The 27,294-nt window shown below is 42.8% G+C and overlaps 1 protein-coding gene across 1 annotated transcript in view; it reads right to left on the reverse strand.

The window, feature by feature from the left end:
* The window catches only part of APBB1IP (amyloid beta precursor protein binding family B member 1 interacting protein), a 68,111-nt gene extending 44,832 nt beyond the window's left edge, over positions 1-23,279 (reverse strand). Inside the window, exons 1-4 of the mRNA XM_060248324.1 lie at positions 23,212-23,279; positions 3,979-4,050; positions 1,243-1,330; positions 27-298 (exon numbers count right to left, since the gene is read on the reverse strand). Of these exons, the coding sequence (XP_060104307.1) occupies positions 27-298; positions 1,243-1,330; positions 3,979-4,050 (432 nt within the window). The 5' untranslated portion in view covers positions 23,212-23,279. The remainder of the gene's footprint in view (positions 1-26; positions 299-1,242; positions 1,331-3,978; positions 4,051-23,211) is intronic.
* Positions 23,280-27,294: the final 4,015 nt, after the last annotated feature.

A 27,294-nucleotide genomic window follows, 5' to 3' on the forward strand; every position in this document is an offset into this window, starting at 1 on the left:
AATTAGTTTCTTCCGAGGTATCTCACCTGTGTGAATATTTTAGTAGGCAGTGCTGGCCGTTGTGGCGGCAGTGGAAGATCTGCAGGGGGAGGTGGCAAGTCATTCTCAACAGTGGCATACAACTGAGAGTCATAAGCAGCAGAGGCATTTGCTGCGGGCTGAATCCCAGCAGCTTGCTGACAGTGAGAAGCATCATTTTGTTCTTGGGAGGTGGCCTTCTTTTCGACTTCACTGATGTCTGCTACAAGATCAGCCATTAAAGCATCCAAATCAGTATCTTCCAGCGTATTTAAGGATTCTGTTAAGAAAGATTCCAGATTTGTGAGAGATTATTTCAATCTGAGGGTCTTCAATATACTAACATTATTAGGAAATCTTTCACAGACTTTTTCCAAGCTTCCTGCTTGGAAGAGACGGCTTCTAAGCCAAGGAGATAGGTGACGAAGACAATCTTTTTCATATCACATTTCAGCACAATATTAGAAAATATATTATAATAAAATGTATCTATGCCAGATCAGATCTTGATCTGTACAGAATAAAAATAAAAAAAATATTATAACAATTGGCAGCTAACAGACCAGCACTTTGGGCCGATAGAGACATCACAGAAATCGACTAGACAGGGGTGGCCAATGGTAGCTCTCCAGATGTGTTTTGCCTACAACTTCCATCAGCCCCAGCCAGCATGGCCAATGGCTGGGGCTGATGGGAGTTGTAGGCAAAAAACAACTGGAGAACTATTGTTGGCCATCCTTGGACTAGAACAATCCTTCCAAACGCAAACATCTGCCACCCATCCCCATCCTGTACTCACCCTGTCTTCTGGCATCCTGAGTGTGGCTCAAAAAGCTACTGCTTTTGAAGTGGTAGTAAATTTTTGAGCTGCACACCAGTCACCTGCTCAGCATCTGGAAGTGGAAGGACACAAGGTGCCTTGGTAGTGTGACCACTAAAAATGTATGGGGAAAATACCCAAACCAAGCGATGGGAATGGTACATGGAGCCATCTGATCACACCCATGTTGCCTCGTGGATGGGATGTGGACAGCTTGTGGGGGAGCATGTGGAGGGTTCAGAATGGTTCTCCCATCCACCCCAAACTGTTATCAGCCACTGAGTACAATATTTAACAGGGCAACTTTTATAGCCGTGTTCTCATTTAAGCCTTGAGGATTAATTTCTTTCAAGACAAGGCCCAAATATTTATTGGTTATAGTAATACAAGTTGTTAGAACTTACCATTTAAATCCTTAAAACCGACCACAAAATTAAATTCATTGTTACATGTTTTGGCAGATGGAGGTGGGCCAATTTCAACTTCTAAACTCTGAGAAAGAAGGAAAGGGGAAAAAACACTTCAGTCTGTATTCAGAAGTCATGATAAGCTGTGGTTTATTCAGCCCACGGTCCATTGTACAAACCGTGCTGGAAAATTAAATACATACAATTCAGATTATTAAAATTCTGTGGGAAAGGCCAGGCTCAAGCAGAATAACCAAAAACAGGAAAGCATTCTTTTCAAATACTGTGAAGATTTCCTACTAAATTTTTTCCTCTTTCCCAAATTAATTAGTTATCCTAAATTTGACCATGAAGTTAAAGAGAGGAACAACAGTGTCTGAGCTATAAAAACAATTCTTAATGAAAGCTGGTATGCGGGAAAATAAGGCAATGGATCAAATGTGGTGATGGATCCAAGGCAAGAGATTCAAACACCCACTTTGGCCCTTATATTCCCTCTCCCCCAGGATCTCTGTAACCACTAAAGCAGGGCTTTGTATAACTCATGGTCATTTAGGAAGCATAAAAAGATTTATATGGGTAGAATGGGTGCAGCAGAGTGGCTAAAAGACACGGGTCTGAATTATGAAGTCTCCAGTTTGAATCTTGCTTTTTCCAAGGCTTCACTAGGTGGCTTTGGGGGAGCCCCCATCTCTCAGCCTCCCATATACTACTCAAGAGGATAATAATACAACATAGTTCATACAAGCATTTTGAACATCTAAAAAGCACAACACAAGTGTTAAAAATACTAATGGAGCTGCAATTTCTCAAGAAGACTGAAGAAGACTGCAGATTTAAACCCCACCCTTCTTTCTGAATCAGAGACTCAGAGCAGCTTACAATCTTCTATATCTTCTCCCCCCCCACATTAGACACCCTGTGAGGTGGGAAGGGCTAAGAGGGCTCTCACAGCAGATGCCTTTTCAAGGACAACTTCTGCGAGAGCTATGGCTGACCCAAGACTGTTCCAGCAGGTGCAAGTGGAGGAGTGGGGAATCAAACCCGGTTCTCCCAGATAAGAGTCTGCACATTTAACCATTACATCAAACTGGCTCAAGCTTCTCATAAGATCAAAAGAAATATCTAGTGAGTGATGAGAAGAGGTACCAAAAGAAGGCAAATGAAGCCAGATCCCCTAAGAATAGAGAGAGGACTGGCCTGCGATCAAGGGAAGAGCACATGCAGGGGAAAGCTGCTCTGGATAATTGATAGTATGGAAGTCATTGGGAGTCAGCAGGAGCTTCTGTCATGAACATCATAATGCATTGTTGGGTTGTCATGCCCTATCCTCATCCCCAAGTCAGCAGACTACACTATGGCAACTGGAATTTGATTTAAGAAGATTTAAAGCCAGAAAGCCTGCCTGTGAAAACAAGAAACCTAGCATTGTGTGGAATGTTTGTCTCTGAAGCTAGGCTGATCCAAACTGCAAGTCTTTAGAATTCATGGAGTACAGGTGCCTTTTTTTTTTTTTAAAGCAGCATATTAAAGGTATTTTTGCATGAACAAAGGATGCTCATCCGCCACCAATTATTCTTGTTATGTTATGCAACCCTAATGCCAAAGACAATGCCAATGATGTCCAACCTTCACAGAAAGCATGTGGGGACTGTTATGTTGTGTTCTTTCTTCTTCCTCTTTCAAAGTGTGGACAGACATGCCCTAACCAAGGGACACAATTAGGTTGTGGTGTAAAATTATCCTAGTCTTGGAAGTTACCTTGGTGAACAATACTGGAAAACCTTTAATTATAACAAGTGATTAAAATGTGGAATTTGCTGCCAGAGGATGTAGTGATGGCCACAGAAACAAACAGCTGTAAAAGATTATTATATTCATGGAGGATAGGTCTATCAGCGACTACTAATCATGGTGACTAAAGGGATCCTTCACATTCAAAGCCAACCAGTCTCTGAATCCCAGTGCCAGGAGGCAACATCAGTGGAAGACCTTAGCCTCTATGCCCTCCTGCTGGACCTCCAGAGGACTGGGTGGGCCATTGTGTATGACAGGATGCTGAACTAGATGGACCACTGGTCTGATCCAGAAGACCTCTTCTCATGTTATACTCTTACCTACTGAAATTAATTTTTGCAGTGTATTTAATATTGTTGTGAGAATGGAGTTACCATGGGTCAGTCCTATGATTGTGTCCTAAAGTGGCACACTGGGGGAGCGGGATGATCAGACAAACTGAAGAGTGACACTTAACAATTTTAGATGGCTCCTCAATGGGCCTTAATTGTAAGGAAATGGCTCCATCCATGTGTCTGTCATGGCCCAGGAGAGGCAACCTCTGGGGCCAACGTGTGTCTGAAGAAAAGATCAGTTTGAATATGGCTGACACAGAGAAAGAGGCACTGCTGTGTGCTGGCTGAAGCACCATGAGGGTGCAAGATCTGGGGAGTTGATGGGAAGAACCGATCTGCATGGCTATGAGAATACCTCTTCATTTCTATCTGTGCTTTACTCATATACTGGTCCAGAAAGGACAAGTAATGAAAATTCTACAGGGGTCCTCAGTGTTCCCTTCTCCACCAGGAACTAGCTCAGGTCAGTGGTGCCCCTGAATCTTCTTGGCATTTGGAAATGTATAACAATGAAGAACTGAAGGGGAAGCAGGAAGCAAGAAATGTCCCCTTTTCTACCCCTTTACCTGTTTTAACAAGCAGTAAAGAAAGCAAACCGCACCTGTGTCAGCAAATCCATTTCTCCCAATAAATTGCTGAACATTTGGTCTATGTCCTCGCATGCTTGCTCCATCTGAAAAATAGAACGGATAAGAATATCACAAACCTGTTTACAATAGGAACAAAAGTGCACTCCAGTTTGATTCTTCTAACTACCTGTACTTTTCTCCATCTTGGTACAGGAAAAAAAAAAATCATCTGATTTTGAAAGTGCTTAGAGAGATGAGTGGATCCACTCTTCTGGAGTGGATCCATGATCACCTGCATTAGTCTCCTCAAAGAAAGAGTCAGAACATGCCTTCCCAGCTCTACTGTATTTCAAACCTTCCCCATTGTTCTTGCAGATACACGGGATCCTGTAATGCTGCAACTATTTACCTCCTGGATTGTTCTGTTTCAAAAGGAAAATTTAGGTGGTAAATAATTACAACAGCAGAAAAGGAAAACTTACAAGTTGAATTATTACCATAATGCAATAAACCAGCAGGTATGGAACTCCTGTCTGTTGGTCTTTAAAGAAATGCAATTTATTGGAGGATATGAAAAATCAATGGGTAGAGAACATTTACCACAACTTTTCACTAAAAAAAGATTTACGTGACTTAAATCATGGCTACTGATTATTGCACACTACTAAACGAAACCAAGGAAATCCAAGAGCTCCATCACATTTATCAGAATTTACCTGAGTAAGAATGAGCTGGCAGTGGTGGGAAAAGAGATGGGATCAGAAGGGCCAATTTGCTAGGTAAATCATCACCAATTAACATGAGACCTAGTAGCCATTAGCCCAATTTCAACAGCATTCACTTTCTGATAACAATCAACCCCAACAGTGTAATTCTAAGCAGAGTTACATCATTATAAACCCACTAAAGTCAATGGGCTTAGACAGGCATAACTATTGGCAAGATTGCACTATGAGTCACTTGAAGTAAAATCAAACCATGCTTAAAATTCAATAATAGAGTCATTTAGTAGAATATTCACTGGTGCTATGGTGGGGGAGAATAAGTGGCATACTTGGAAGTTTTAAATGTCTATTACAGGGGTGGCCAACGGTAGCTCTCCAGATGTTTTTTTGCCTAGAACTCCCATCAGCCCCAGCCATTGGCCATGCTGGCTGGGGCTGATGGGAGTTGTAGGCAAAAAGCATCTGAAGAACTACCGTTAGCCACCCCTGGTCTATTACGTACTTTAATGTACTACTTTAATATAATATTAACAGAACTTTATGGTCCTTTGAGTAAAGCAGCTTTTATAATAATGGCCAGGGCTGCAGATGTGTGGCCTTTAATGGGCTGAAAATGCCTCCTTTTCATCTGAGCATGTAGGGTTGCCAGCCTCCAGGTGGGACCTGGATCCCCCTGGAATCTCAGCTAAATCCAGACTACAGATATCACTTCCTCTGTAGAAAATGGATGCTTTGGAGGGTGGACCCGGCATTGTATCCCTCTAAGGTCTGTAGGCTCTATCCCCATATCTCCAGCCAGGATCTAGCGACCCTACATCCACCCCCTCCAGTGGCCAGGGAGGACCTGGCAATTCTATTGAGCAGGACTAAAACTCCAGTGCCCTCCCCCCTCTTTACAAGAAATGGAAGCAAAGCGTGTGCGACTTCTACTCTGCAGTCACCAGCTGTACATTGGGATTCTTATTAACATAGAAAGAATGGGGAAAGGAGGCCTTGAATGGCAATTGCGATCTTCTTTCAGCATGAAGCCACCTGTGCAGTTTCCAAGCAAACTAAGGAACGCTCTCCAATGCAATTTGCTGTTCATTATACTTCCAAACAAACTTACCATGCTGGAAATGGTAACAGATGAAAAGGGAGATTGTGAATAAAGGTTTCAGAGTACTACTACAGGAAGGCACGTGATTACAGAGGGAAAAAATGGCACAAGTTACAACCTTCCTACATGTGAAAATTAATCAGCAATGAAAAGGCAAGACCAGATCTGGGTACAAGGCTAGTGCTTAAAGTCATTAAGTTTGTTGTTCGGTGGAAAAAGCTTAGCTTCCTGCTCAACAAATGATAACTATGCAGCGTCATGAGAACAATCTTGGTAGCATCAGTGATAAGGCCCAGACTCAGAAATGTAATTTTAAAATGGTTCTACTCATTCCTTCCAGGCAAGTGCCAATACTTGATACTAGCCAGTTAATATATTGATACAAGCAGGGTGATCCCCACTTTCTTGCTTTAGAGCAGCAGTGGCCAAACTGCAGCTCAGGAGCCACGTGCGATTCTTTCACACCTACTGTGTGGTTCTCGAAGCCCCACTACCCCATTGGCTAGTTTGGAAAATGCATTTAAAGTTGCTTTCTTTCCATCTCTCTCCTCCCTCCCCCATCTGATGTTCATGTCTTGTGGCTCTCAAATATCTGAGGTTTATTCTATGTAGCTCTTATGTTAAGGAAGTTTGGCCACCCCTGCTTTAGAGTCAGGGCCTGCTTGACTTCACACACACATGCCATCAGTTTGGAAAAACTATGTTTTGTATTATTTTTATAATCACTTAATATTTAGTATTTAGCAGGGCTTTTATGTAGAAAAAGCCCAGCAGGAGCTCCCCTGTGCCTTCCCCAGCACACCTGCCACAGCGAGCACACTGGGGAAGGCTGAAGCCATAGGGGAGGCATTTAAAGATGCCCCCCATGCCTTCCCTAGTTTGCCAGCTGAAGCCCTAGCCAGCTCGGGCACAGCTCCGCTCCTGTGTGCTCCTGCCCAGGAAAAGCCCTGGTATTTAGTAAAAAGGGTAAAAAGTTACATAGACCAAGAAAAATAAACTTAACTTGGAGTCCTATGCATACTTTCATATAGTCCCATTGAAATCGACAGGATTTCTGAACAAATATGGTCAGGAGTGGGTTGTTAGAGTAATTTTAGGTGGCCAGAAAAACAATCTACTACTTGTTAAATAATTGCTATCTATTCAATGATCTGTAACCATGGGTTCTTATTCCTTGCCAACAGCTTGGTGCCACCCTGAGAATCCCGAAGAAAAAAAAATTAACCAAACTCTAGATTAACAGAGAGGAAAAACAACTTCAGCCATGAATTTACTACTGTTCCTCACATGCTAAGAAAATCCAAATGCATTCAAATATTGCAGCACACCCTACAAGCCTCTTATTACCATAAATGAATGGCAGCAGAGCAGTTGGCTGCTGACAAACTTAACCGACCAGTGATCTGATCAGATACGGTAATTGCTGTGGAGACAAACAGTCAGCAAGACCCCCCAGGCATAGCAAAGTACCAGGCAGTTCAAGTTGATGAATATTTATAAGAGAAAAAGGAGGTTATCAGCCAGGCAGCCCTATCCTACGAGATCGCTGAAGTGAAATCAATGTAAACAAAGTTTTGTACCATTGCTGCTAAAGTGACATCATCGCCCCAGGCTTCTGTGGCACAGCTGGATGCCATAGCCAGATGCCATGTTTCATTAACACCTTCTTCTCACTACCAGGGGGGGAAAAGTATGTATGTAGAAACATTTGATGAGCATTTAGAAATCAAGTCACTAGCTTTCTTCCAGATGTGCAAAAAAGCATCTTGTAAGCAAAGCGATGCTTCAGGGGAATATCTTTGCCGCATCAGCACCAAAGATTAGGATCAGATCCTGGCAGCCATTTAATAGGATACAGTCTCTTTGCACAGGTTCCTGCTATCCAAACTACAAAGCCATGCAACAGTGAACTGCGCACTGAATTCTGCCATGAAATGCTGTCCTATCTGCAGCTCTCTCAACTGGATGCTGATGTCTCCTTTTGGGGGGTATAATTATCCATGCCTCGCTTACCTGCAGTAGAATAAGTATCCTGGGACCCATATACCCTCCCCTGCTGCCTGAAGTTACAAGGAGAACACATACAGGCATTATTTGTTGGAGATACTGGAGGTGCTGGTGATGCCAGCAATCCTCCTTCAGGAATGACCAGCCCATAGCAGATCAAGATGGGCACCCATGTTGATCTGATGCAATAGAACAAAGTTAAGAGTTCAGTGGCATTTTAAAGACCAACAAAGTTTTATTCAAGCTTTCATGAGCTTTCATGAGCACAGCAAGTAATGCTCACAGACATTCTGCTTCTGATGTTGCGCTGATCACCACTGTCTTAAGAGCTCTCCAGAATCAGGAATCAGATGCTTGTGCCCATCACACATAAGAAAAAAAGCCACCAAGTTCTAAAGTGAGAAGAATTTTATAGGAATGTGTATGTGTGTGGGGGTGGATGATCTATTATACTATTGTATGTTAACAGGTGGCTAGTCCAGCCAAAGTTAATAACTAATAAAAAGCTAAACATGTTACTTCACAGGTCCCCAACCGGACCTTGATACTAGGAGTGGGTGGGCTAATGTTTCCTATGGGCTCATTTTCCAAGTGGAAGGGCCCTCCTGGGCCACTTTATGCTCCAGCAAAGAACAGTCAGGCGTCTTATTTTGCCCATATTTTTCCCTGCTGGAATTGACTACATGGAGAGGTGTCAATTTTTATTAGGTAAACAGTACATGGGGCAGTTTTGCAATCCCAAGCCATAACTCCAAGTTGGGAAATTACTGGAGTTTTGGGGATGGAGCCTGGGGAAGGTGGGACCTCAGCAGCCATATTCTCCAGGGGAACCTGTCATCTGGGGATCAGTTGTAATTCCAGGAGATCTATGGGACCCTAACTGGAGGTGGCAACTCTCCCCTCCCTCCCAGCTGGAAAAGTACACATCAGGAGTTCCAGTTCTGGAACTTCAATGTAACATACAGTTTTGGCTCTAATGGGATATTGAAAATGCTATCCTTTTGAAAGCTTGTGTGCAAAATGTACTTATCTTTTCATAAGAACATAAGAGAAGCCATGTTGGATCAGGCCACTGGCCCATCCAGTCCAACACTCTGGCCAAACAAACCAACCCAGGTGCCATCAGGAGGTCCATTAGTGGTGCCAGGACACTAGAAGCCCTCCCATTGTTGCCCCCCCTCCAGCACCAAGAATACAGAGCATCACTGCTCCAGACAGAGAGTTCCATCTACCTTGTGGCTAATAGCCACTGATGGACCTCTGCTCCATATGTTTATCCAATCACCTCTTGAAGCTGTCTGTGCTTGCAGCTGCCACCACCTCCTGTGGCAGTGAATTCCATGTGTTAATCACCCTTTGGATGTAGGTACTTCCTTTTATCCATTCCTTATACTGCTTCAAGGAATTTATTATTAAACATACACTTGGGCAAAAACACTCAGGGGTCTATTCCTAGTGTGTCAACCTATGATTTAGCAATTTAAGAGAAAACCTTTGCATCGATTCTTATCAAACAAACAGCACTTCAAGATCTTTTCACTAAACAGATGGACTTTATCAGCAATTGTAATTTCTAGCACTCTAAAATTGATTAGTCAGAAGTCAAATAAAAACTTGCCCTTCAGGCAGGTTGGATTGATAGATAATTTGAGGATTATTATTTATGTTAAATAGGAACACAAGTGCCAATGTGTATTTGTAATGAGAGAATTTTATTAATGTTGTAATTTGCCTGCTTCCCCCCCCCCAATTTATTTATTAAAGTCATGTTAAAAGAAAGGTCTCTAAGCTGAATTCGATGTTGTTTCCAGAACAGAATGGACTAAATTGTGGAGTATGCCTGTGTTCCAGTGAAGGAATCACAAGGAAAAGTGGAGCTTCAGCAGTAGATACTTCTCTGATGAACCTGCTTGAATGGAATCAGAGACTGGGTATAGACAGACAGCTTGGGGTGGCAGCCTCCCAGCTCAGAAAAAAGCTGGCACAGTCCAAGGCACCCTGGGGCAGTCAGACAGCATGCACCTCACTGCCGGAAGAGGGACGGGCTGCGTGTGCTCCAGAGGAGCAGTCAGACTGCTCAAGTGCATGGGAGGCACTTTCCTGGCACTCCCCAGCTGTTCAGACAGCCAGGAAAGGCGACAGGGAAGCCTGTTTGCTGCCACTTAGTAAGTGATAGCTTTTTAAGGCAGCAGAGAGGCGCTGGAGAATGACATATAGGCGGGAGTGAGGCAGGACCCAGATGTGCGTATTTGAACACACCGTTTAAATCTGGCTGTGGGGAGTTCCTGAGTTGGCCCAAATAGGTCATCTGTATTCAGCCCAAGAGTGGGAAATAAGAATGGGGACAGCAACTCGCCACCTTCTTAGTGGGACTTTGCACCAAACATGCAAAAGCAGGGTACCTTTTCTAAGAATATTCGGGCAGTGAGAATGGGCCACCTATGCAGCAGTGAGGGCTAGCAACCTGCAGGCCGGCATGGGGACCTCCCAGAACTACAACTTAAATATTGTGGAAGATTCTCTGAAGAGAACTGATTTTGAAATGTGGAATCTACCTGGGAACCATGCTGAAGTTTTCTATAAGTAAATGTCCTATTGGATTTATGGACTGCAACAGAATAACATGGCTACCACTCAGGAAATTAATTTTTTTACAGGGGCGTTAACGCTCAGTTTAAGAGCCCCGTGGCGCAGTGTTAAAGCTGCAATACTGCAGTCCTAAGCTCTGCTCACAACCTGAGTTCGCTCCCTGGTGGAAGCTGGGTTTTCAGGTAGCCGACTCAAAGTTGTCTCAGCCTTCCTTGGTCAGTAAAATGAGTACCCAGCTTGCTGGGGGGGAAGCGTACATGAATGGGGAAGACAATGGTAAACCACCCGGTAAAAAAGTCTGCCGTGAAAACATTGTGAAAGCAACGTCACCCCAGAGTCAGAAACGACTGGTGCTTGCACAGGGGACCTTTCCTTTCCTTCCTAAAGCTCAGTTTAGGTAAGAAAGGATTGCTCACATTAGTGAAAAGGCCTTGTTGTACCTTCTTGCTGCAACTTTATTCATTGTTTCTGCTGTGTTATTTTGTATAAAGTGTGCCTGTTGGCACACACACATACACCCCACAATCATCCACAAAATAAATTTTTAAAATTAGGACCAAACAAATGCTCACCGTTAGTGAGCCTGCCTTCGGTGGGGAGGGCGGGATATAAATAAATAGTAACAATCTGATTTGCCTTAATTATTCTGCAGCTCTCCCTTACCCCACATTTTAACAGGCTCCAAATTTCAGTTTACCTCTAGGCTGTGTAATCCAGTCCAAATGGATGCAGATCTCCTCAGGACTGAAGAGCTGAGCTCATGAACTAAAGCTGACCCAGGATTCTCCTTCCAAAATGTTTATCTTCTTGTTAAAGTAGGAGCTGGCAAAATGGTTGTCTAATCATTACAAAGTGAACATCCCTCTCCCATTGGCAGACTGGATCCTCCCACATCCCTCCTGTGGTTTTCTGGATCAGCAGTTAGTTAAGCGTTCTCATCAGTTCTCCCTGCAGGAAGCCTCCTCAAGGGTGCAACCAAACAGTGAACTGATAAGTCATCTATCTTTAAATGCAGCCTTTATTTTCCAAAATGTGGCAGAAGGGAAGGGGGTAAGAGAAAAAGAGGTAAAAGCAATGGCTCGTATCTTACCACTTCTGCCAGAAAAAGAGCCACTGAAGACTCCTTTGGCTAGAGGAAGACTTCAGACTTTGCTCAACAGAGTGATGGGATCCAGGCCAACGCATAGCAGCAGTTATGAACTGATTTTGGAAAGGTACATTTGTGTAGGAAGTTTAAAACAGTGTACACTGTCGTCCTGGCAAAGAATTCAGTTTCAACCAAGAATCACAGTGGCTGGAGATTACTTCCATTAGACATGGAGTCATTCATGTACATAAACAGTTCTAAGTGATCAAGCTAGAGCAGGGGTGGCCAACGGTAGCTCACCAGATGTTTTTTGCCTTCAACTCCCATCAGCCCCAGCCAGCATGGCCAATGGCTGGGCTGATGGGAGTTGTAGGCAAAAAACATCTGGAGAGCTACTGTTGGCCACCCCTGAGCTAGAGCACATTCATGTAGTAATACTGGCTGACAACTTTTCTCCGCACAATCATTCTTGGACACATCTACACATCTGCATGAGCTGACTGAAGCTGAGTCCATCTTGTCAATGGTTTTCACAAATCTGGCATTCTTTAGAGCTGGCATAGTCATGGAAATAACAGTCCAAAGCTTATCAATGTACCAGTATACAAGAGACATTTCTGTAGTTATCACGTCCATTTTTATCCTACCCTTTCTCCAACAACATCCAACAACAAGATTCTTCCTTCCTCATTTATCTACACCAAAACCTTGTGTAGATAGATAGATAGATAGATAGATAGATAGATAGATAGATAGATAGATAGATAGATAGATAGATAGATAGACAGATAGATAATTTTATTTATATCCCGCCCTCCCCGCCGGAGCAGGCTCAGGGCGGCTGTGTAGTAGGTAGGCTGAGAGTGAGTGACTAGTGATTGGTCCAAAGTCACCCGGTGAGCTTCCATTGCACAGGGATGGGGATTTGATCCTGGATCTCTCAGATTCTAATCCTGTGCTCTAACCACTGCACCACACTGGCCAATTCCCCTGGTAATTAGACTGCATGTGGACAGCTGGGAGTGGTGGAAACCTCCCCACCAAACAGAAAGTGAGCATATGAGCCAGGCCTTGGATGGTTCATGGGACCCATCCAATTATAAAGAGGGTCTCAGGCCAGTCTGAAACTGAAAGCATTCCTCGTTTGTACAGCAGTGCTCCAGCATAAATTGGTATTTAGCAGTCTTCTAAGTGGAGTGCTCAAGAGTTTTTAATAGGGCTACAAAAATAACTCAAATAAATGTCTAGTCCTTTTCCTTTGTATCCACTTTCTCTACTTAAAGGACCTTAACTATCTTTCTTTGCAACCATAGGCACTAACCAAGAAGCTACAATTTTTTAATCAGCTAAATTGCACTGACAGCAACCACTTTCAAATTAGTTGCCAACCAGCCTACAAGGGTTTGCTTCTACTGGAGAAGCCTGACCTATGGTTTTGGATGAACAGTAACAATATAACCAGGACTGGAAAAGAGTTATGTGTCTGACTGCCCATAGCACAGTTGCTAGAAATCTAACCATTATGTTTTAGCTGGACAAGTCAAACAGTTAATAATTTTGAACTGCTGAGAAATTTCCTTCATCTTTGCAAAGAATGAGTTAGCTGGAGCCTTGTGAGGAAGTGACAGGATTTTTGGGTTCCACTTAAAAACCATCAGTCTTGATAAAGGAAACGAAACGTTTGACACCAACTAACGGGAACTGGCTTTATGTGGATGAACTTATTCTTCATCCTAACACCTCATTGAAACAATAGTGGACTGAATGTGCATGACTGTGAAGTGGAATACTTGTTTTGATAAAGTGCCCGTGTGCACTCTAAATGAACGAATTCATTACAGACTGTTTTCGAATGTTTTGGCTTATGAGTTACATACAGACTCTTAACCTTTAAAAAGTGCTTGCGTGTACTTTAAAAGTGCCTGCGTGCACTCTGATTTATTCTACTGCAGGCTGTTTGGATTCATTTACGTAAGTGCAGACTGTTTGGAAAAGGAGGTTATGTTAAAGTGCCTACGTGCACTGTTGTGTATTTTACTGCAGTCTGTTTAAAGATAGAGGCTTTGGAATGCTAAAGTGCCTGTGTGCACACATATTTCTCATTATAAACTGTTTAGAAGTAGAGGCTACTTAAAAGTAGAGGCCACAGTGTTTTTCTTATCACCCCATTATCTTCTTGTAACAAATGTGTAGATAGAATAGTGTTTATAGTTTCACCCTGACATTTCTTCTATTATAGAGAAATTCCCTTAAACAGATATCTGAATTTGAAGCAAACAAAGTTAAGATGTTTTTAATTAGCTAAGCAAGATCAGGCTCTTCAGAACTGCCCATTAGTTTCTACTGAAGGAACAAGAATTAAGTTCACAGAAACAGGATATATTAATGTCAGGCATAACATCTAGCTCCTTCATTAGCTTTTGTTGCTGAAAAATATACCAGTTAGTTATTGTTCCAAGAAACATTAGGTGTGTATATGGGGGGCATGGATGTGTTTTATACAAAAAAACATTCTATCCAGTCTTTTAAAATCTGTTTTCAAGTCTATCCTTCCCCACAATCCATATGAAAACTGCTCATCATTTCACAATACAACCCAGCCTCCAGATATGTGAACACACTGCTATATTCTGGAAGGAGGCACCTATATTTCACTAAGAACTGCATTACTCTTAGTAGTGCATGTATGTCATTTTTATTAATCTGTAATGACACATGGTTTATGACAGGAATTTATCTTCTGAATGTCTTTTTCATCAAAACTATGGAACTGTGGAATACTATTAGCTGACACAGCTGCCTGCAGATTCCAGGCTCACATACATGAAGCGCTTCCTTACATTGAGTCAGACCATTGGTCGGTCAAGGTTAGTATTGTCCAATGGGAACAGCAGCAGCTCTCAGGGGCCTCAGACAGAAATTTTTCACATCCCCTGAATTTTTAAAGTAAACCTGCCAAGGACTGAACTTTGGACTTTCTCCACACCAAGCAGGTGCTCTTCCAAGCCAAAGCCCCTCACCCTTATTAAGCCTGAGATAATACACAGGCAGCAAATATCACACTGAGCTGCTGATATGTAAAGTGCCCCTGGGTTACCAGTTTTGTTTACTTTGAGATAAGCTATAATTAATAATTTGGATCAAGCAGCGCTCTTCTGCTTTAAGAAGACACATTCCATGTTCTCAGCCCCGGTGCTAGGCTTTCCTGCGCCCAAGGCTGAAGCGCACCCCACCACCTCGCCCCCACCCCCACCAACATATTCGTGCACGCAAAGCGCACGCCCCCAATGATGTCAATAATGATGTCACTGACACGCCCCCTCCCACTTGCAGCAGCGGACATTCACAGCCCCGATCCCCCCCCCCTCTGCCCAGGCTTCCCAAGCCTCGGGGAGCCTGGGCGAAGTGGCAGCAGGTGCTCATAGTCCCGACCCTTCCCCACTTTGCCCAGGCTTCCCAAGCCTCAGGGAGCCTGGGCGAAGTGGCAGTGGGTGCTCACGGCCCCACCCCCCCTTCACCCAGGCTTCCCAAGCCTTGGGGAGCCTGGGCGAAGTCAGGACCGGTGCGGGCGTGGGGAGAGGGGGCGCCTGAGGCCGCCGCCTAGTCAGCCTACTCCCACACGCCGGCCCTGCATGTTCTGAAATGTTCAATGGAACCCCCTCCCAAGCAGTTTTTCCTATTAGGATCCAAGAGGGGATGAGTGCTCTTCCTTGGTACTCCTTCAGTGCCATCCTACACCCCTTCTCCACAATGGATCACACGCGGTCCCTCTTCCCTTCCCTGCTTCAGCAGTGTCTACATGTGCATCTTCTCCTTCCCATTATGTTACTCCTCTAAATTTGCAAGGTGCTGTTGAGCAGATACTTTTATCATTAAAACCAATATTTGTGTTTTTAAAGGGGTTTTACATTCCCAACCCACCCCCATCTTAAGTTTGGCAGCCAAAAGACAAAGCAATGTATCATCCCATTGGCACAACCGGGGGGGGGGGGGGGATCACCACAATCACCATCATAAAATAAAAAGGGGGAAGGATTAGGGTTGCCAGGTTTGTGCTGGAAAATACTTTGGGGGTGGATCCAGGAGAGGGCAAGGTTTGGGGAGCCTCAGCATGGGACAATACCATAAAGTCCACCCTTCAAAACAGCCATTTTCTTCAGGGGAACTGATCTCCACCAGCTTGTAAAGGCTGGAGATCTCCAGGCCCCTCCTGGAGGCTGGCAACCCTAGGGGAATCCATCTGCAGCTGAGACAAAAAGGAGGTGGGAAAGTGTGCAGAGAGAAGGAGAGTGGGTGGGAGAGATGTGAGTCTTCCAAATCCACCAAGCCAAAGAAGATGCAGAATCCCCTCTCAAAACGATGGTGCAGCTGCTGCTTCTTGGTCTCATCCAGGGGCAAGCAGAGCTTCACATGCAGACCTGAATGAGGAGAGCCAACACTTTCTGTTGGGTAATAAAAAGCCAACTTTATTTATTTGTTGACATTGATCAAAGGGGATCTGCAGCACTTACAGACCAAAGACCCCATTCCAACCCAGATACAGTGCAGGACATTGGTGGGATGGAGAAGACTCAGGCCTCCTCTTGTTTGTGCATTCTTGGATTTTCAGGAGAGACCACCCTGGCTCTGAGCCATGAGCTATCACATACATATGGCTCAGGCTCCTCCTTGTCAAGCCTTCACAATGCTCGAGGGGTAGTGTGCCACTTCCTGTCTCTCAGACACAGGGTCCATGGTTCAAGGATAATGACACCACTCAAAGGTTTTCTGTCCAGGTCCTTGTTGGCCTCAAGGCCTCAGACCTAGTCTAAGAGGTAGTCCTTCAGCATCTAAATGATGTCCTAGAGTGCATTATTGAGGTCAAAAGAAAAGGGGGGTGGTGGAGTACATCTGTCCCTTTTGTGGCATTGTTCCTCCACCTCCAAATGCGTCACAATGATATATGTCACATTCTGATTATAAAGGCACAGTGCTAGAATGAGGATGCTGGATACCTGCATAGAAGCTTGCTGTATTGATATACTGTTGTCGTGCTTAACCCCCCCCCCCCCCCCCCAGAAGTGCTGCGTCATGGACTCAACGGTGACAAAAGCACTGAGATAGAAGAACAGTGATTTTTCACTGGTATCAGCGTGTAATAGAAAGTCTGGCTCAAAAGCTCAGAAAGACCATAAGGAAAGCTTATACTATGGTATGGAATCAACTTCTGGAACTGATCACCCATGAAGCACAGCGGAAACAGATGAAATACAGAACAAAATGCTAAGTGCAGATGCATCCACAGTGAAGATTTGCTTAAAGCAACATTCACAGAGATAGTAAGAAAAAAAAGAACACCCATTTTGTTTCCCACTATGGTAAATGAGTCTTCATGAAAACCTTCAAAACCTAGCAATTCAGTTCCACAGGCAACTGGGTTAACTTTATCAGTGTAAACTTGCTGCAGCTGATATTTCTTGTAGTCCTTTGTCTAATATAGGAATTTCAAAATTCTTACTTGCCCAAAATATTAAAATTCAATTAATAATTTCTGAAGACACACAAGAGTTTGGATCAGCAAATTATGGTTAATTATAGGCAAAGTTACTGCAAATAGACAAATATGGGAAAGGAAACAATCTGTCCAAGAAAGCTTTGTTAGGAATTGGCAACCTTTTATTTTATATTGGAATAAGATCAAACTGAATGAGAATGCAAGACATTAAATCCTGCAATGTATATTAAGAGGTATAGTCTGAATATTTATTGGTATTATATTATGTTACGATGCAGTTCAGCAGTAATAATATTATTTTATCCCTTTCCTTCATTTGTAATTAAAAATAAAAAATGATCGTAATTTTAAGAAGCACAGAAGAAGAAAGTCATTTATAGAAAGCTTTACAAAATCAGCCAAAGAATATTGAATCCAATTTCAACATGCCTCTAGGCAACTTATTTCTGAGCAGACATGGTTAAGATTACATTGAATCATGTTATTTTTATTGGGTTTTAATACAAGGGGGTTTTGAGAGCTTGGAGTTGGCAAATACTTATTACCAAACACTAGTATTGGAAAGCCAGCATGGTAGTGTGGTTAGAATGTCAGGCTAGGATCTGGGAGAGCCAGGATTGAATCCTCATGTATCCATGGGAGCTTTCAGGGAGTCCATAGCGGTCTCTGCACAGGGTTGTGGTGCGAAGGGGAGAATTCATATATTCATACAGATGATTCAGAGAAAGATCTTATTTCTATCTTATTGTTTATAGCCAAAACTCTGATCTCAACAAAATGGTTAGATAAAAATCCACCCACGATCCAACAGCGGTTAATAAAATTATGCGACTAATTCATTCTTTCAAAAATGGCTTATACATGTTCCAACTTATCCCCTAAAAGTTATGGGAAAAGGCTGTAGCAGCGTGGTACCCAGTACTTGAATATTTAATACAATACAATACAATTCCAAAAAACTCTTCTGTATTTATATGATTTATTTTTAGTTAAGGTTGGTTTTGTTTACAGGTTAAAGCTCCTCTTAAGTAATAAGCATTAGGTATTGAACTGTATGTAAAAGTATTTACTGATTGTTCATTACTATTTTTGTATATTTAGTGAATGAATAGATGGAAAACTACAAAAATAATTATTATTCTTTTAACGAAAGAAAGGGAGAATGATGTTTAAGCCATTTTGGGTCTGCATTGGGGAGAAATGAGGGCTTGAAATATCTAAATAAATATTAGAGCAAAATGCCAAAGAATTAGGCAAGGAAGCCTTCTAATGAAATGTCATTTTTTTCTAGTTGTCTGCCCATGTGCAGTATAAAAAGTGAGGTGTCAAAGAATGAAGATAACAGAAAGGGGGGGAGTTGTTTAAACAGACTGGTAATACTAAATATGGAAGCTATTGATATGATTCAGAATGAAGGAGGTTAATTTTCATCCTACATGTTATCTGCAAGACATGATAAGAAAGAGCCTTGTTTTAACAGCCAGAATAGCACATTTTTGGTTGATGCTAACAGAAAAGTGAGGAAGTAAATGCTAATGAGTCTTGAATTTTGAGACAAAGCCCAGAAGTAGTGAAACATTAACTAAGGACAGAATAGCAAAGAGAAAAGACAGTCTTTGCCATTACTCAGTAATTCTCTATTAATAATTATGGTTTTGAGTCTGGGCTCACAATGGACATAGAATAACTACAACACAGTGTCATGGAGCCCACAAACACCTTTTCCTGGTGCCTGCCAAGTGTTTTTATAAAGTGGGTGGAGCCAGGTGGGGCTTCTGATTGGTCATTGGAGATTTGACAGGCTATGCAGATTTTTAAAAAGCTGGCTTTGGCAGCAGCTGCCTCAACACAAGCATCATCACTGTGTGACTGAAGGGAAGCTGCGGCAGCCATTTTATGGCTGGATCTACTTCCTATTGCAGCCTTTTTATGGAAGCCATAAATAATATGTCAGACTTTCAAAGGTGCCCACAGGCTCAAAAAGGTTGGGGACCCCTGAACTACAATTTATGCCGGGGTGTGTTTTATTTTTGTATGCTTCTTCATAATAAGGTCTTGTGGTTAGTATCCAAATCATTATTTTTTTTAAAAACGAACACTTAAAAAATAAAATAAAACTAAGACATGTTTAAACCAGAACCTACCAAGGTCAAACATATAATCTTCTTTTGTTCACTTGATGGATTTTGATCTCCTCATTTATCAATGTCTCCTGCTCAGTCAGAAACATATATACCACTCCAGAGATGCATCTTTGAAAGCATGAATCACTCTTTCCTTCAATTACACATTTTAAGTGGTATCGAAATTTCATATGCAACTGAAGTGCTTCAAGTTCATTCAAAACCACTGACGTCTGATGTCATAATGTACGGTATATCTGAAAATTGAGTCTTTCTCCTACAAAATAGTGGGATTTTTTCCTTGAAAAAGTGTAAAGGAACAATTTAGGGATGGGCACAGAATTCAAACCCAAGCCAAAGTCCAGGCTCAATTTAGTTCAGGTCTTCAGCCTTTCAATGTGCCCCCAACTTGCCCTGGAAGTGATGAAAGCACGTTGCCAGGGGACCCAAACAGCTTCAGTTCAGGTAGGGTTTTTGGTTTGGGAGTTTGATTTGGGGTTCAAAACCACCCAGTTAGTGAGCCCCAAACCAGACATTCCTGGTCTATGCCCATACTTAGAAAATTATTTAGAATTTAGCCTGCTCTTCAAAAAAAAAACTCATTCTGCTCCTAATTACTAGTAAAAAGCCTGCTTGCAGTTACTTCTTTGGGGAACCCTTGTAGGTTGCTCCCATATAGAGGTCTTGCTCTGGTTCAGCTTCAAAACTGGGTTGGGTTTTTTTAGAGTATCCACATGATGCCATCCTCAAATAATTCACTTTTCTGGTCTCTCCCTGATTTGATATGATCATTTTGGAAAATTCACAAAGAACCTTTGCACACTGTGTAGATAGGAAAAGTGTATACTTTGAAGGTCACAGCCTTCATTGATGCTATTTTCCTTGCCTCAGTCCCTGCAGCCACCAATTCCACTGTACTACTAGAGGACTACTGATTGCCACATCGATTCAGCCCAACAGCATTATTTTTTCAAATATAAAAAGCAATGCAATTATATTATGGTAATGTTCCAACCAGGGGTCGTTTTGTAGAAAAACTGGTGGTGGAGCTCATCCAGGGATTGTTATGCAGCTGCAATACTATTCAATGGGCAAGGAGGTGAAACTCTTAGAAGGAGGAGGTGGAACTCTCAGAAAGGTTCAGGAGCTGTGTTCCTGTGAGCTCCCACTGAATCTGAGGCCTGGTTCCAACCAAAAGAAGCACACAAACACAGAAAACATAAACCCAACTAGAGAGAAAAAATAGTTAAGGGAAGAAAAAGAAGAAGAGGGTATTGAGGGGAAGGTGTTTCCATCTTGATGGCTATAATTTTACATAATTTTAAATTTATTCAGTTTCTGAAAAATAGTATCCTCTGGCATAACAATTCAATGCATAAGTCAAATTATCTGGTTTATTATCCAGCTGGCACCTCCTTGCCTACCACCCAGATACTTTCTAAGTCTCCCCCACTCCCAAGTAGGATTACCTGGTAGTCCAGGATAGAGAAAGAAACAACCTACAGAACACCATCTGGATTTTATAATTTTAACTAAGTTTTATGCTGTTTTATATTGTTATGCTGTATGTTATTGTAGGATTATTTATGTTGCAAATAGCCCAGAGCCTGGTGTGAGCTGGAATGGGCAATTAATTGTTAATAACAACAACAACAATCCAAGTAAGGGTCTCCATCCAATTAGAAACAGCTTTCAAATGAGCTTTATTCTGGAAATTGCTTTAAATAATTTATAAAACCATTTCAAATTATCTTAAAATCATCTTTTTTTTTCTCTCTCCTGGATTAAGCTGATTTTGTTATCTCTTCAAGTGCCAGTATATTCCTTAATTTAACATATCACCTATCCAAAGAAATCCCTTTAGCATTCTTCAAACATTGATCCTTGTGGCATCTAAAAGAAAACTGATCGGTGTTTTTGTTTACATTAAGAATTTTCAGCAATACATAAATTCAGCAGTGCTAATTTAACAGTAGGCTCTATTTGTTCCTGTGTTATTTTTTGCAATCTCTGCAAAAATTTCCTACAACTACACAAGACCACCACATATGAATAAACTTCCCTAGTTCCCTACAACCTCTTCAGTCATTTACAATATTAAGAAAAGGAAAAATGTATGATTCTCCAAAGAAGTACAAATCAGGAATAAAGTCATAATTACATAGAAGAATACAAGTTATCTGAAATCTGTATGCTCTTTTTCATTTCATCTTTCCCAATGATACTACTGTAGCTTGGCCAAGCTAATCTCAACCTGATCAGACTACAGACTAGCACAGGCTGAACAACACTAAGCATTGGGACTACAAACAGTACAAAATGAGAACTATCTGATCAGGGCAAGTTCCAAAAAAACCCCTCACTAAGGCTGGCACGACACAATTGCTGCAGATCTCTTTCTCCTAGTATACTTTTTATGGTAGCAGTTTCTCAGTGCCTGACAATTGCTCATCTCTTAAAGTTGTAACTTCTGTAGAAAATGGAATCTAACTGGTCCCTGTTCTGTGGAAGGATAATGTGAGCCACTGACTAATCTGGAAACATGCCTCATCAGGTTTCTAGCAATCAGTTTTTGTAATACATTTATGTAATTATATTGAGACCCATTGAGTTTTTTCTGCCTCCTTTTGGTAAATGCAATGTAACCCATGCCTCAATTAATATTAAACTGCAAATATTGCATTCGGAAACATCAGTCTTATTTGAAAATACCAGCGCAGTAATTGCCTGAACCCCACTAGTTTGCAATGCACCGTAAGTACATAAGAGAAGACAAGTTGAACAGGCCTATAGGCCATCCAATCCAATACTCTGTGCCACACAGTGGCCAAAAACCAGATGCCCCCAGAATCCGTTGCTTCAGAAACAGCCATCTTAATGGCACTGTGGAGAGCTCATGGGGGTGGGACTGGGACTGAGACATTTATTCCAACCTGCATGATGCTAGAGATACCCTGTTTCTATTGTATTGTCAGGAACTACAAAAATGGGAAGTGTCAAGAACCTATCAACGTGGCCAGGACATTCAATTTAACTTTGTGGACCACACTATGTAGGGCTACCTGACAGGTTCCAGATCAGAAGTTCAAGAAACTCTGCTGTGGATCTGTTCTTTAATTGACTTTCCCTCCCTGTCCTGGCTGCTCTAAATGAGTCATTAACCGTGTACATTTGCAAAAGTTGAGAAAGCATGGTTCTCCCCCTACACAAGCCTTCACGGGGCCTCGTATTCTTGGTTGAATAAAAACCCACAAATAGTCGCAGGCTTGGCAATAATGCATGAAGGGAATGCTGAAAAGGTGAAGTGAGTGGCTGCTCTCTTGAATTCCGGGGAACTGTGGTGTTTCTGAAATAAGGGAACATACCTTTAAGTATTTCTGGAAAATTCAATTTTTGTATATATTTTTTTAAATCTGGGGTCCTTATATTAAGGAAGTGCCAACAGTTTACTAACACAGCTTAAAATACTTAGTAGAAGTCAACTTTGCGGTTATTCCCCATCTGTTGCAAAACAGTTGCTGTTGCATGTGAGACCAGCGATTGCAACTTCTTGTGGCAGGAAGTTTTGCAGAGTGAGCAAAACCACGGGCAGAGAGAAGCAAGGCATCGCACCAAATCCTTTTCAGGCCAAAGCCGGGAAAAGACTGCTCATGAACAATTAGGCGCCTTTCCCCTCACTCTGGCAACTTCGTATTTACTCAGCAGGAGGAAGAGATGCTGAGGCACGGGCAGACTTGGAAGTCCTGATCACTAACCGGGTTGGAGAGAACAATGGAGCTTTTCCTGGTGAGGGGAAGGCATTCATCGCATGCTCAGAGGTACTTTCCTCACTACACGTGCCAACAATGAAAAACAGTCTCCACTGACAGAGCAAATGAACTCTGATGCTGAAACTATAACCCTGAGGAGAGGCCGGGCAGGGGAAAGAGGACATATAATTTAACTCTTTTTTTGTCGTACTAAATTACTTTTCCACACTCAGATCCACTCCACCGCCTCCAATGCTACTACTACAGTCCGATTTATTTTTGAACTCGACCGCCTCCCTCTCCTTCCTCCAATCGCAACACCATGCCATTGAGCTCTCACTAACGAAGACTGGGGGTCGCTCTTCTCTGGTCCTCATGGCCTCCGAGCTTACCTTGCTGCCTTTTCTCTGCCAGGCGTCCAGGGAGGCCAAGCCGCGCTGGTTTGAGACGGGAGGAAGCGTCGGGCAAATACCCGGGGACCTCCCAGGCGTCAGTAACTGAGCCGCACTCCTTCTCCACCCTCTTTGGAGGAAGTGGTGTGTGTGCTTCTAGTTCCTGTTATCTGTTGGGGCCCGTTAGGTAACACTTCTATTGGGACAGAGTTAAAACATCGCAGAACAGGGAGTGCAAACTTGTAAGTTTAGCAGGACGCTTTTTCTGCTTGAGTGATAAGCCAAGTGAGGGCGGGAGGGAAGAGATAAACCCAGTTTTGTCGATTTTAACAGCCTTAAAATGGAGTCCAGGAAGGGGGTTTAAAGTGCTAGGTGCAAAAATGGCTTCAGGCTGTGCAAACGGTTATGAAAACTACACCAGAACGGCAGTTTCCCCCGTTTAAAAGTAAAAGAGAGCAGTAATTCTGATTTGTCTTCTGTACAAATTGGAAAGCCAGCAGTCTCTTGTGAGGGAGGCAGAAATGAAGAAAAATGTGGTTGTTCTTGTATTAGTAACACCGTAGATTAGTTGTAGAGGGCGAACTTTATTAAAAAAAAATCAATTGAAACCCAACTGGGTGTGTTACCTAGTGGGCAGAGTGCACAAACTCCTTTTAAGATTAAGTAAAGTCTCACCACCGTCTTTTGCCAGCTCTGAGGCTAAATTTTGGAGCTCTGCAAAAGTGCAATGGACTACAATATCTGTTGACACAATGACTCCAAAATGTGCAGGATACTTTCATATTCTCGAATTGATCCCATTTACCAGCTACAGATCCTACTTTTTATTCTTGTCCCTATAAAACATTGCATTTATTTTGCCTCAGCCTTTTGTTATAGGTATTGTGTGTCTAGTATACACACCTATAGATTCTTCTGAGCTTCAGCAACAAGAAGTGCAGTTCAGTTCGTTTTAAGGTTTTATCAAATGTCCTTAGGAAATTGCTATGGTGGATTTACAGTGTCTGCAGCAGAGAAGGCCAAACTGTGGCTCAGGAGCCACATGTGGCTCTTTCATACATATTGTGTGGCTCTTGATGCCCCCACTGCCCTATTGACTGGCTTGGAGAAGGCATTCTCTTTAAATCACTTCTCAAAGCCAAGCTGGCTGGCGGCTTGAAAAATGCATTTCAAGTTGCTTTCTTTCTTCTCCCTCTCTCCTCCCTCCCCCATCTATTTGCCTGCCTGCCTTCCTTTGGCTCTCAAGCATCTGACATTTATTTTGTGTGGCTCTTACGTTAAACAAGTTTGGCCACCCCTGGTCTAGAGGAACTACAGAAAAATCATTAGCTACGTGTATTGTGTAAGGCAGGATAAGAAGTGATCCCTGGTGTTCCCTATTTCCATCTGTAAGTAATTGAAGGCTATGCCGCAGTACATCATGGCTCTCTGTCATGCACAATACATACTTCTAGCAAAGACAGCTTTTGCCAGAAGGATGAGCAGATGTACTGAATTACTGTCCTGTGGTGGGCAATGTACTGGTCATTTAGTTCTGTCCATTCCACATTTGTAGCTGATGAAATCTGATCCAATTACATGAACACAAGGAGAATTTTGTTCTGGAGAGGGAAATCCCCATGCCTGGAGAATAGGTTTTGATGACACAAATCTGCTCACACTGAAAACTGATTTAAAAGTTTGGAAGAAACGTGCTATGTGGGATCACATTTAATTAGGGTGCTGGTTCTTAGGCATGCAGTGCTAGCACACCAGTGTGGTAGGCTCCCATGTCATGTATGTTGCATGTATAAGCCAGTGTACCAATGTAGTGCCCATACATGAAACCCAGCAAAGAATCCAAATATAGAATTCATGTAATACCTTATATTAAATCTAACCAAAATGGATAAATGTCTTGTGAGCATTTGCGTTTTCTAGAATTGTTCATTATACTGAATGTTCAAACAAAAAGGGGTTGGGTTCAGACTCTGATCTTGAGGCTGTGTGTCTGCTCCTGTTTGGAGGTACCAGACAATGCACAGGTAAAGTGCACCATCAGGTTGGGAAATTCTGGAGATTTGAAGTTGGAGGCTAGGGAAAGGAGGGAACTCAGCAGAGTGTAATGTCATATAGTCCACCCTCCAAAGCAGCCATTGTCTCTAGAGGAACTAATATTTGTAGCCTTAAGATCAGCTGTAATTCTTGGGGATCTCCAGGACCTACTTTGAGGTTGACAACCCTAGCCCAGTTGCAACCCCACTTCCTAACACCTTCCACAAGCCTTCTTTATCCCTCCCTTCTTCTTTTATCCGCAATCATCCCTGTTCATTTTCCCATTCCTTCCCTTTCCTGTCCTTTCTTCTCTCAAACCTTTCTGTCCTTCACTTTTACCCAGTGCTTCTTCTCTAGCCACCTTTGAGGTGTCTCCCAGGGGTCAGGAGGATGAAGTGCTTGCCCATGATGGGTGAGCCAAGGTGCAGACATTGCCACCGAAGTTTGGGCCATAGTCACTGCTTACAGGATAACAGATCCCTGAGCTCACAGCTTGGCTTCATTAATTTTATTAGGAATGTGTGTGTGACTGTGTACCTGTGCATGCATTTCTAACTATTTTGATACAACATGTGTTCTGCCACCAGCAGAAAGGAAGTGCAGGAGAGGAACCCTCCCTACAAGAAGCGAAAATAAATAAAAGAGAAACAATGAGGAAGGAGGAGAATGGAGGATTTATGCTCTTCTGTCTTCACCAGAGAAACCCACCCCTAGCACAGCTGCCTCTTCTAAAATACCTTCACACACACTCCAGATAAAAATCAGTGTGGAAGGCAACCTGGATAGGTTTCTGGGGATGTTCCAGCTTCTGGAAATTTTCCAGTCTATGCCTTCTCCAGCCTCATATATCACTCACACAATGCTGAATACATACATCCATGTTAAAATCAAGGTTGTCAGTTATAAAGCTGTTTGGCTTAGCACTGTGTTTGTAGGGAAATCGCCGCATTGTTAAAGGATGTGATATGTAAAAAAATGGAATTACAGAAGTAAGAACAGGATAATACCATAAACCAGGGGTGGGGAACCTTTTTTCCGCCAAGGGCCATTTGGATATTTATAACATCATTCGCGAGCCATACAAAATTATCAACTTAAAAAAAGATGGAGAATAATTCAGGCCAGCAAAATTAATGCAAATAATTGTTTTTTTATTTGAAGTCATGTGGGGAGAGCCTAATTCAGCACACACACGCGTGCACACACACAGCCCGGCCCGCCGCCCTAGGCAAATGCTTAGGTCCAGACATATTAGACCACATCCCCTTATAGTAGGATATTAGGTCACACACTTATTAGCATATTAGGCCACACCATCTGGTATAATCATGTGCAAATTGAACTGGTGGTAGCTGGCTCCCACCCCTCCCTCCCTCCCTCCATGTGGAAACTGCAGCAGCTCCCAGCAGACTTGTAAAGGCCCCCACATACCCCAGTGGCAGTCCTTCACAATGCCCACTACTCAAGTTCCACGGGCGGGGGGGGAGAAGGAAGAAAAGAAGGGAAAGGGAAAGAGATGGAAAGAAAGGAAAATTAAATAGGGGGAAGAAAGGGAAATAAAATGGGGGAAGAAAGGAAAATTAAAAAATGGAAAGGAATAAAGGGAAATGAAGAAATGTGGGAAGAAATGGAAAGGAAAATAAAGAAAGGGGAAGAATAGGAAATAAAGAAAGAGGGGAAAGGGGGAATTAAAGGAAATGAAGAAATGGGGGGAAGAAATAGAAAGAGAAATAAAGAAATGAGGGGGAAACTTACCTGAACTGTGACAGTGACTTTTCCAGGCCCTGCAGCAATCCTAGCCAGCGGGCCAGGCCCCAGGGAGGCCACAGCATGGCTGGCCCCCGCAATCCCTGCCAGCCAGCTGGGCCCTGAGGAGGCTGCTGCACAGTGCAGCTGGGCTGCACAATCCTCATTGGCCAGCTGGGCCTCAGGGAGGCCACCACATGGTTCAGCTCAGCCCAGCAATCCCCGAGGGCCAGACCAAGTGATCTCAAGGGCTGTAAATGGCCCTCGGGCCTGACGTTCCTCACCCCTGCCATAAACAATGGC

The sequence above is a fragment of the Heteronotia binoei genome, chromosome 10 (genome assembly GCF_032191835.1).
Source record: "Heteronotia binoei isolate CCM8104 ecotype False Entrance Well chromosome 10, APGP_CSIRO_Hbin_v1, whole genome shotgun sequence".
NCBI lineage: Eukaryota > Metazoa > Chordata > Lepidosauria > Squamata > Gekkonidae > Heteronotia > Heteronotia binoei.